The sequence below is a fragment of the Aulostomus chinensis genome, chromosome 12 (genome assembly GCF_037954235.1).
Source record: "Aulostomus chinensis isolate RoL2024-O1b breed Wild chromosome 12, RoL_Achi_v1.0, whole genome shotgun sequence".
Lineage (NCBI taxonomy): Eukaryota > Metazoa > Chordata > Actinopteri > Syngnathiformes > Aulostomidae > Aulostomus > Aulostomus chinensis.
Window position 1 is genome coordinate 19,686,645 of NC_141331.1, and position 12,132 is coordinate 19,698,776.

General features: G+C 44.7%; 1 protein-coding gene across 2 annotated transcripts in view; it reads right to left on the reverse strand.

The window, feature by feature from the left end:
- Positions 1–2,982: 2,982 nt before the first annotated feature.
- raph1a (Ras association (RalGDS/AF-6) and pleckstrin homology domains 1a) overlaps positions 2,983–12,132 on the reverse strand; it is a 69,032-nt gene continuing 59,882 nt past the window's right edge. For both annotated transcript variants that reach the window (XM_086220757.1, XM_086220756.1), the window contains 4 exons: positions 11,539–11,637; positions 11,203–11,323; positions 8,987–9,117; positions 2,983–7,109 (listed from right to left, as the gene is read on the reverse strand). In XM_086220757.1, coding sequence (XP_086076883.1) covers positions 4,734–7,109; positions 8,987–9,117; positions 11,203–11,323; positions 11,539–11,637 — 2,727 coding nt within the window. In that variant the 3' untranslated portion in view covers positions 2,983–4,733. The remainder of the gene's footprint in view (positions 7,110–8,986; positions 9,118–11,202; positions 11,324–11,538; positions 11,638–12,132) is intronic.

Genomic DNA, 12,132 nt, shown 5'->3' on the forward strand with positions numbered 1-12,132 from the left:
GATATAAAGCTCACAATTAGTAAAACCTGTAAGGGCAAAATAAACCTTGTGGGAGCCACAATGAAAAAAAAACCTAAGCAGATATTTAAAACTCCATCAGCCCTTTGAGCCTGCCCAGTCTGAAGAAGCTATATGGCTAGAAGGCAGAGCTCGGAGCCAAGAAGCTAGCCTGCAGCCTCTCCTCATTAGCCGACACTTTCACCTATTTCTATTTGACATGTAAACACAGCTGGAAATACCACAAACTATTTTCAGTAGAATTTTATTTGTAACTCTTCTCTGCTCTGGATTTGAACAATATCAAGCATGTTGAATATTCTCGCAGGTCTTCAGTCTTTCCTTATGATAGTTCCGCTGTTCAGTGTCGTGAACATTGTCAACAAACTAACAGATTAAAATGACCTGTTTATTCCCCCGTAAGGGTTTCAAGTGTTATGTGTCAACATGTTTTATCGGGCCCCAGCAGTGGGGCCCTATCAGTGCCAGGCCCTATTGAAATACACGGAATTCTTTTTGTTTTCTCTCCTCAGTCACCTTTTTTTAACCCATCCATCCATTTTCTTCCACTTATTCCTGTTAAGGATTGTGGTGGGGGGGGGGGGGGCTGGAGCCTATCCCAGGCTACGGGTGAGAGGCGGCGCCAGTCCATCACAGGACCAACACATGGAGACAAACAACCATTCACTCTCACAGTCACACCTACAGTCAATTTAGAGAATCAATCAGCCTCATCCCCTCTTGATGTCTTTGGACTGTGGGAGGAAGCTGGAGTACCAGAGAGAACCCACACAGGAACAGGGAGAACAACACACAAAGATTCCGTGCCTGAGTGCCCGACTTGAACCCGGAACCTTCCTGCCGTGAGGCAACAGCGCTAACCACTGCACAACTGTGCCTCCCTTAGATGTGGTAGCGGTTTCTCAGGCTCCCTCTGCGGAATTGAACCCTGATTCCCCGTTACCTGTGGTCACCATGGTAGGCGCAGAAAGTACCATCAAAAGTTGATAGGGCAGACATTCGAATGAGACGTCGCCCTTTTTTTTAAAATATATTACATTATATTATATTCAAAAACTTTTAAAGTTTTGTATAAAAATTAGGCCTGGTGAAGAATTTGATATTTTATGGGTTTTGTCCATGAGTGTGCAAAAACTCTGGACATGCTATGCCTGGTGTTATATTAGGTATTTCATAGGTCTGGTGCATATATGAGCTAAAATGTCTCCACTGGCGCCCCCTAGACATTTTTCTTCAATTCTCCCCAACTGTGAGCCTTCAGTGGAGTTGTGTAACATGACTGAAGCCCAAAAATATATAAAAATATTACAAAGCTTTCCGGGCCACGTCCTCCCATGTGGTTGTGGTTGTGGTGAGGCAATGACTTTTGATGATTCACCACGTAAAACAAAACTGTTATAACTTCCCTCCACATGGTCAAACCTTTTCAAACTTGGCGTTTGATAAACTTTCAGTCCTGAAGACAGACAGGTCAGCGTTGACCCTTAGTAACAGGGCCACCTGGTGGTTACAGGAAGTATGCCTGACGTAACAAGCATCAGCTGACTGACATCAAAATTGCACTGCGTTGTCTTCCCCTGATGTAGAGCAAAATAATTTAGTTAGTGCATGCTCAACGACAACAACAACATGGTTGACGCAGGAATTGATATTCAAGCCATGTAGTTGACACATCAGTCTGCTCTTTTATGTTAAATACAAACCGGCACAGTTGACCAAGCTGCAACACATCCGGATGGGTGCTGGGGTGGGGACCTTCTTCAGGATTTCTAGTCTCCCTCCTTCTTCAGTTGCCTTTTGGGCATTTTTTTCATACTTGAAGATTAATCCTTTTTTTTTTTTTTAAATACAAAAATCAGGCCTGATTTCTAATTTGATATTTTATGGCTTTTGGGCATACATGTACCGTGAAGGCACTCCCTAGAAACATAAAGAAATTTAGGGAAAAAAAATACTGTTGTGCACCTACATATGTGCACCAAACGTGGTGGACTTAGACATCTCTGAGTGCCAGGCACTTGTTCCAAGAGTATTAAAGCCACACTTCACCCAAAACATGTTTTTTTTGGCTTTCATGTATCCACCAATAGGAGTCTCAAGCTAAAAAGAAAAAAAAGAGACTTTTCTTCCCTCATTTTTTGTTTTTCCTTTCTCACTTGTTTGTGACTCCAGAATACAAATTTAGCCTGAAGCTCATCCACTTTACCTTCATCTATTAACCTTCTGGTTTGGTGCAACCATGAATGAGCATGGGTCTGCTGGTTCACCTGAATTCATCAGATTGCTGAGTTCAGCACTTGAGTTTGTAAAGGAATATTTGTGAACACTTTTGCTGTGGTTGGCTGTCGATCGAAGCCAAGTAAAATCTGGTCAACTGGACGTAAGTTTATCTTGAAGACGTTTCACCTCTCATCCGAGAGGCTTCTTCAGTTCTAGTGAAGAGTGTGGAAACTCCAGCTTATAAACCTATGTGGGAGTGGTCAGTGCTATTGTGGTGGAAACGACCCTCCCGAGACTCACCTGGCCTCCCAAAACGACAGTCGTTGTGCGGTGTCAGGGAGTTTCAGGGGTGGTCGTTAGGGAGTTTCACCGACCACTCAGATGCTAATGGGCTGTGCTGGCATCAGCCGTTCCACATGGGTCTTTCAGCTGAACTCTTTGGGGAAGCTTTGAAAGGACTTGGTTGTAAATAGGTGAAAGGAAATGTCGCAGTCCACCTCCTTGGTTGGCTGTCAATCACCATCAGCCTCTTGCTAAATAAATGGAGCTGACACTTTGTGTGCTGGAGACACAAAGAAGTGATGCAAGAGGCAAAAACATTGTGGGTCAAAGCCACATGATTGTGAGTACTTGAAAGGCATAACACACTTTTTGGGGTGAAGTACTGCTTTAAAGATGAAGCGGACACAATGCTTTAACAACTGATGAGCAAAGTAATTGACAAGTCGTTACACTGACGTACAAGTGACTGATTTATTAACTGGCAAACTGATCATCTTTCAGAGTTCTTTGCTGAGTAGCTGAATACTTGACTGACAAAGGTGACTGACTGTAACTCAACAGACATCCTGATAATGCATTGAAACAAAGTCAGAATTATGTCAGAAAACCATCTGATGTTGTAGATCACACACTCAGACCGAGTTCTGATCGCAGCTGTTCTGCACTCTCCTCGTCAGCCTCTGTCAGACAGTCGACATAAATCAAATATGATACTGAAACTGGATCTTTGGACAGATGAGATGTCGACCGGCCGGTGTGCCAGCGAATGCCTGATACAACATCTCATTGCTGTATAGGAGGAAGAGAAGATGGAAGGAGAACTGTCGCTTATTGCATAGCTCCCGCAGGTAGGAACAGATTGGGTGAAAAATTGAAAATTGAGTTCAAAACAGCTGTAATCTGACCTCTGTCTGGCTGCTTCTCTTCAATCAGTGTGCATGTAAGCAGTAGGACTCACCCACCGATCAGCCATTTAGAAGAATGATTACATGAAATGATCCGGACAAACCTTCAGTTGGTTAAACCAAGATGAACACTTTTACATATAATGAGAACAAACTCATATCCAGTCAAAATCCTTTGACATTTCCATTAAACTTAAAATAATTATAATAACAATATCTTTCCAGTATTAAATAATCTTATATAAAAACACACAAAAAAGGTTTGAAATAAATGGCCCCAACTTCCCCTGCCCCCCTCCCTCTGTTCACAACATCCATTTCTATACACGTCACACATTTGCATCTCTTGCTCCTTCCCTTCATCAGTAATGCTACTACCTCCATTGCCACAGCTCCATGCAGTACCAGTTTATTTTTTGTGTTTTTCCAGCAAAATGTCTCTGTTGCTGTTGTCGTTCAAGTCTTATTTTTCAATGCAAAGCTGCACGGACATTGTGAAAAAAGCTTGATAGGTGATTTTTTTTTTCTGGCTAGCTTGTATACACACATATACATATATATATAAATATATATATATATACACACACACACACATACTGTATATATGCATATATATATATATTTTTGGAACTTTTTTACTCATGTCATTGACTTGAACGTATATTGGTAATGACACTAAGAATGAGTATAATAGGAACAATTTGAGATTAAGAGTAAGAAAGACGTCCCAGTCCACTGGTGGATGGTTTAATGGCGCAGTCAGACCGAAATGATCTTCACCCATTCATTTCTATGTAGAACGGGTTGACATGCTTCCATCCTTTCATGCAGAATTCAATTTGATTGAACTCATGAAATCACACAGCTCTCTAGCTGGTCTGGTAGAGAGAGAGAGAGAGAGAGAGAGAGAGAGAGGGAGAGAGAGAGCGAGAGTAAGAGAAAGAGAGAGAGAGAAAGAGAGAGAGAGAGGGAGGAATGGGACTCTGGGTTATATTCTTGTTTTATAACTGCAGGAAGAGATGCTGCTTAGTTGTAGTAGTTAGTGCAATGACTGTTACAGGGGAGAATGATAGTAAAATAGTAGATTAAATGCTGTATAATTTACAATTTGTGGACTGCTGCATTTCCACTCCCCGTCTTTTTAGCCAAACCATGAGTAGACGTCACAAGGCGAATTTCGGTCTGACTGCAGCTTCAAGATTAAGGGGAGAGACACAAAACAGACACTGATTATTTTTTCCTCTGCAGGAACATTGAGACCTAAGTGGTCTGAATAGTTCTTTAGGATCCACCCAGGGTCTTTATTCCCTACCACTCGCTGGTCAGTTTGGTGCTTTGGTCCCGTTTTGGTGGAGCGGGAGGTGGGCCTCTCCGCAGCGTTGCATAGCCTGAGATGTTGGCATGTTTGGTGGAGTGGGAGTGTGTGTGGTGGCGAGACAAAGTTTGGGAGTGTCCCCGGACAGCCTGTTGTTGCTGCAGGAGCTCGGGGGGAGGAGGAGGGAGGAGTGCCATGTCGTCCATGGTGGTCACGGGCTCCATCTTAGAGGAGGAGATGAGGTGGGATGAGGTGAGTGAGCCATGGCGAGACACTGACTTCCTTTTAAGGGTGCGATTGAGGTCTTCCAGGAAGTGAGTTTTTAGTGCCAGGGAACCCGGTCCCGCTGATTTGGGGGATGTGGGAGGGACAGGAGAGGAAGAAGAGTAGGAAGACAGTGAGGGTGGTGGGGTTTGCGACAGAGGAGGTGGTGAGAGGGGCATTGAAGTTGTATTTTCATACTGGGTTGTGTTGCTGGACCGCCGATTCAAGGTCGGTGGAGGGGCTCCCCCTTTTTTCAGTGAGCCTTGTTTCCATGATGATGATGAGAAGGAGGATGTTGCTGACTGTTGAGGTGGCTGCTTCTGTGGTTGGGGGTTCACCACTGCAACCTTGGGGGGTTGATGGAACTCTGATGGATGGGGAGGAGGAGGGAAAAGTTCAAAGTCACTTGGAGGAGGTGGGAAGTAGTCAGGAGAGGATTCAAGTTGAGGAGGCTGGGAGGGGGGTGGTGGAGGAGGAGGGGATGGGAAGTCAGTGGGCTGATGGTGCTGGGCTGTTTGTAGCCCCTGGAGTGCCAATGGGAGGTTAGCCAAGTTCAGCTTCCCTGGCTTTGGGAGTGGAGCAGGAAGGGCAGAGGAATCTCTTGAAGGAGACCCAGTTGCCGATGAGGAGCTGGAGGAGGTACCAGTTTGAGGAGCTTGGCCAAATTTATTGACCAGACTCTCTACTTTTTTTGGCCTCTCCTCCTGGGCTTCGCCTGATGAATTAGAGCGGATGGAGGAGGCTCTCTGTGGGGTCGGTGGAGGCCCCCGCTTACTGGAGCCTGTGGATGTGGTGGAAGGCGACTTCTTAATGGGGGAGCCAGACTTAGAAGAGGATGAAGAGGGGGGAGGGGGAAAATCTCCCATGGAGCTGTCAGGAGGGGGTGGGGGGAACTCTGGTGACTGTGAAGCTACAATGCCTCCTGGCTGCCACTTTGGTTTGGCCTTGACTGCTGGAGGAGATGGAGGGGCAGTGAACTTGGATCCTTCCATGGAGTTAGAGACAGGAAGAGAGGAGGGGGCAGCATTTCCTGGGAATTGATTGACAATCTGTTTGACCAAAGAAGAGGTAGCAGCTGCAATGGAGACGGGGGAAGAGGAGGAGGAAGGAGAGAGGGCAAGGGTTTTTGAGGAGAGGCTGTGCTGCTTAGGCAGAGTGGGGGGTGGCTGATTGGGGGAGTGTCCTGTTGAAAAGCTTTGCTGCTTTTTTACTGGCCCGTGGGCGCTCTGAGGCGGTGTGGGAGACACTGGTGAAAGGGCAATAGGGAGGGAAGAGGGACCTGAGGGTTTAGGAGCAGTTTGAGGGGGAAAACCACCAGTAAAGGTTTTGGGAGGGGCAGGAGGGGGAGCATTAGGGGACAGAGGTCGTAGAACTTGCAAGGATGTAGGGGGAGAAAGCCCAGATGCAGGCGGAGGTGGAGGGGGAGAATTGTCCTCAAGCTCAGCTGGACTGAAATCATATACCATGTTGGGAAACTTCTGTGCCAGGAACTGCTGAAGGCCAGTGTTGGAGAGTTGAGAACTGGCGTCGTGGATGAGCTCTGGAGGAGGGGGCAACCCGTTAGTCTCCAGGGTCTCTGGTGGTGGAGGGGGGAGGCAGGAGGGTTCATGCAGCTCCTCCTCCAATGGTGGTGGTGGAAGAGCAGAAGGGCTGGGAAGACCAAATTTCAGCACAGCCATGGCGGAACCAGGAGCGGGTGCTGAGGGTGGAGGCGGTGGGGGAGGAGAGGGTGGAAGTGGAGGGGAGGTGCTGTAGGCAGCTGGGAGTGTGTTATAGGGTTTGGCTGACTGAATTGGAAGGGCAACTGGGGCGCCCCCTGTTGGCTGACCTCTCGCCTGGTTCTGCCCCTGCAGGCGAGCCAGCGTGCTGTACTTGACATACGAAGATGTGGGTGCTGGTTGATGGGCAACACTTGCAACTGGGGGCGGAGGTGGAGGGGGCGGAGGCGAAGGCGGTGACGGGGAGGAATCCTCAGATTGCAAGAGCCCATCGGTGTAGCTGCTCCGGGAGGGTGGTGTCTGAGGCTGGGACAGAGGGAGATGCTGGGAGGACAAGGTGGGGATCTGCAGAGGGATTGGCCTACTGATAGGGTCGATCTTCATCATCTAGAGGGTTAAAAAGAGCATTGGAACAGAGGAAGAAGGGGGAGGGAGAGAAGCAGGAGAAGAAGTCGATTAGAGACACTACAATTAACAACTTAATCACCTTTACATTTCTGAAAACCACACAATCAGAGACACAATGCAAACCAGTCAAATAAACCAGTGCGGTCAGAGAACACACATTCCAATTCTGTCTCACAGGAGTCCCCATCAACTATGCAGTCCACTGATCTGATTCACTATTTAACACATTGAACCAGTGCTTTACTGGTTTTGAATGTTTCTGAGTTAGATTCTGGTTTGGTGAAATGCCAACAACACAAAATTTGGTAAACCAGGTGTCACAGAGGTTTTTTTTTATAAGCCATAAACAAATTTTAAATGATTTATTATATGCTGAACACCAACGATGACACAAAAATGAAAAGAATTTGGACTGTCAGCTTTGTCTATGGAGAGCTGCCAACTCTGGAACCCATTACCAACTGAAATAAAACTTAATCTGGACATAAAATCATTTATAACAAAGGTTAAACGCTGGCCAAAGGCAAAACCACCCTCTACCTATTTCTAGTTCATAGTATCTTTAAGTACAGTATGTTAAATTTTCTTGCTGTAATGTAATATATGTGATAAATTGTGGTATGTGTATTCAATTTTTATACTATGTTGTTATAGCATACTGATCACTGAAAGCTTATTGTGTTGACTATGGAAATATTCAGGAGTTTAATACTAGTAATAGCTAGAGAGTCTCTGTGCAGCACGGCATTTGCATTCTTTGGGACGATGCTAAATTACAACCTCCTTGTTAAATAAATTTTAAAAAGTGCTCCTAAAATATATACAAATAGGTATTTGTCCGATTTTTGTCCCATTAGATATTGGTTAGCATTCATCACACCACAAAGTTAAACAAAAAAATCAATAATTCAGATTCAGCCAAATGAGATTACAAGGTAATTCTAACAGGAACTCAGACCTGACATGGATTCATTTAAGTACAACATACTCATTCGATTATTGTTTGTGTTGGTAGTTATTTGACTTCAAGTGTTAGTAGAAGGTACAGTTCAACCAAAATGTTCTATAATGGCACGTGTAATTTTATATGATTTCATATGTCATGTATAATTATTACTTCTTCCACACAAAGCAAAAGCTGCAGAACGACAGAATTTTCTTCGGTTGGTTCGGATACCTCCTCCTGCTTTGTATTTACAATTTCACCGTGCCTTACCTTGAGAACAGAGATGTGCAAGATTTTGCAAGAGATTAAAATAATGTATGATAAGATTATGCAAAACTTATAGCTAGAAACAGTACAGCCAAATCTCTTCCAGTGAATACCATTAAATGGTACAGGGATGCATGGTAGCATCAGCATAGCCGATTATCTTTATGTATCAGCCAACTTTGGCTCCAGTAAGTTTTAGGAAAATAATGGCAGCAGCAATAGCATGATGCAAACTATTCTGGATGATCGACAGAAAAGGTGAAACCTCTGTATTTTCTGTTTATTTCAAGGGAGAATTACTAAATACCACCAAGAAGTTGTCTGACTGCTACTTCAGAAGCTGAGAATTGCTAACGAGGGCGAACTCTTAAAAGAATTAGTAGAGTCATAAGTAGATGCAAACGTGTCACTCCACAAACACAATCAGTGTTTTTAAGACGGTAACTGAACTGTTAGCATTCCTGTTACACAACCTCCTGTCTAACCTCCACTCCCTCCTCCACCTGCACAAAGGGGTACTCCCATACGTCCTTTCACCTTTGAACGCTGACAGGGAAGCAGAGGGGACACATGGGCAATGTAGTTCATAGGTAAACAGGACAAGGCCAAAGTAAATAGAACAGTGTTGTGTGTGTTGTCACACCTCTCCTTGTGTTCCCCTCCTCCATGCATCAGAGAAGATGGAACTGACAACGCTCTGAGAGCGGGTGTGGCCTGATGATGTCATCTCTGATACACCACTGTCGGATTGGCTGGAGTGGTTGGACTGAGACTCTGGGGAGTAGACACACAGGAATAAAGTTTTGTTCAACTTTTACTAGTGAGTTATCACTCACATATCACATAGCACATATCACAAGTGTAGTATTACTTGTATAACCTAATCTCTTCAAAGACAATTCTACATTTAGCAGGTGCTTTTGTCCAAAGCGATGGACAACACAAGCAAGAATTTAGACTGGAGGGAAAAAAAAACCTGAATAAGCATGACAAAAGCGCTTCAAATTTGATTGGCTGCAGGTGCTGCCATCTAGTGGCAGAAGACTTTTTTTTTCAACTGACCACAACCAATGATTCAACATTAACAACATCTTTCGACATTCAACATACTCAATATTCAACATTGTCAGTGCTAAGTATTCGATACTTAGCACTAAGAGAAAGCTGGGTCTTAAACCTTCTGACTCATTCTACCCCTGAGGACAAAGAGGAGAAGGGTCAGATATAAGTTCCAAGGTGTTCTCTGAACAGTTGAGTCTTCAAATGTCTCTTAAATGTAAAAAGAGACTCATATGGAGTTCGATTGTTCATTCCACCATTTGGGAACAACAGAGGAGAAGAGTGGCATGAGATTTAGAGCCATGCTGGGCTGGGAGCAGCAGCTGTTTCTCACAGGCAGAGTGTAGTGGGTGAAAGGGAGCGTAGACCTGGATGAGGGATTCCAGGTTGGCGGGAGTTGTTCATATCACTGTTTTGAAAGTCAGAAGAAGAGCTTTGAATTTGATTTGAGTTGCCACTGGAAGCCAGTGAAGAGACATTAACAGTGGGGTGACGTGCAGTTTTGGGCAGGTTAAAGACCAGACGTGCTGCACTATTCTGGATCACCTGCAGAGGTTTAAATACACAGGCAGGGAGGCGTGCTAGGAGAGCGTAGCAGTAGTTGATGTGTGAAATCCCAAGGTCCTGCACCAGAAGCTGTGTGGCTTGTTGTATCAGGTAGGGTCTGATCCTCCTGACGTTATAGAGGGCATATCGACCAGTCAATTGAGGCCTCATGTACCTTAAGATCAGCTGGTCATCAATCAGGACACCCAGATTTCTGGCAAAGTTTGTGGCCACGAGTTGATTTGAATCGAGCAGCCAGACACGCTGATATCTGAGCTGAGACGGTTCTGTCTTCAGGTGGAAAAGATGAGAAAAGCTGAGTGTCATCAGCATTGAAGTGACAGGAGAAGCCACGTGAGCAGATTATTGCACCGAGTGAGGCAGTGTATAAGGAGAAGAGTAGGGGACCAGGCACTGACCCCCCAGGGTACCCCTGTCGGTAAGCCATGTGATTCAGACACTCCTCCTCGCCATAACACTCTGAAGGATCTACCTGTGAGGTAAGACTTGAACCACAACAGGACAGATCCTGAGATACAGAGTTCAGGGAATGTGGAGAGGAGAATTTGATGGTTCACAGTGTCAAAGGCAGCAGACAGGCCCAGCAGCAGTAGGACAGAGGACTGACCAGCAGCTCCAGCCAGTATCAATGATTCTGTGACTGACAGGAGTGCAGTCTCAATGGAATGGTCACGCCTAAAGCCAGACTGATAGGAGTGAGTCACTCAGGTTGTTCTTCTGCAGATGCTCAGAAACTTGGTTGAAGACAGCAGGCTCAAGTATTCAGACAAAGTATCCTGTTTGAGAAAGTGTGTTCATCATTCTGTAGCCACCAGAAAAAAAAATGCTGTGAAGATTCAATGAGTTTTAAAAATACCGTCTGAACTCTGAACTTTCCTCCATTACTGAATTATACCACCTCTAAAGTTAGCAAAGAGGTTTTAAAAGCTTACAGGACCCCTCCCCCGCAGCCATCTCCCTTTTCAATTAATGTCCTTTCAGAGAAAAAATCTTGCTTCTATAAACACACACACACACACACACACAAACACACACGTACACACACACACACACACACACACACACACACACACACACACACACACAGACACACTTAATCCACCTCCTGCTCAAATGTCCATACAATCTCTAGAATGCATGCACTTGGACCATGTGGCAGAGTATGCAAATATAACTTGGGGATGTGATGTGTGTGTGTGTGAGATTAATATAAAAGAGGACAAAGAGCCAGACCTGGAAGACTGGAGGAACTGGAACCAGACTTAATTGAAGAGGAAGAAAGGGAGGACCAATCGTAGGCTGCCTCTGTTCTCCTCATTGCCTCCTGGAAGTTGATGTATAGCTGCTTCCCATACTGTCAGACACACACACACACACACACACACACACACACACACACACACACACACACACACACACACACACACACACACACACACAGATGCAAAATCACATTTAGGCAGAAACATGACAAAGCAGAAAACTTGACATAGTGCTTTGAAAATACATAACAAAAAGTGAAAGACGTAAGCTCCCGGCTAACTGCTAGCAGAGATATTACTGTTGTACCTTGGCGATGCGAATACTGTTAATCCATTGTTGGAGGGTTCTGACATCATCGCAGCAGAGGTACTTGATGTACTGAGACTTCTTCTGGATCTGAGGGTGCTACACACAGATACACATCAGTTGGAGTACTTGAAAATGATGTTTACTAAAGTTGTTTTTGTTTCCAGTGGCTATGATACCAGCCAGCGACTACAACAAACACTCTCCAGGTCATATTAATGAGGTGCCTTCAAGGTTCTCTAGGTAACACTCTGTCTCTAGAAGTTGCACTACATCATCTTTGATCAAAACAACTCTAGAATGTGCAATAAGAAAACAACCTCACAAAGTTTTGACTCCTCAAAGTCGGAAACTTGTGAATTAGAGCCGTCTTTTCATCCTTCTGTGACCCGGACAAATATGGACATTGCAATAAATTTTTTTAAATTTGCCAATAGGCCTCAATTGGTGTCAAACAATAACTTGTTTTCTAGCCATGTTGCTAATGCTAGCTGTGTAAACATGGAGTAAAACATGCTTTAAGTTGATATAGTTTATTTGTTTCTCGTTTTGAGCAAAAGTTTCAGGAAGAACACTTTTGCTTGAGACTGCATC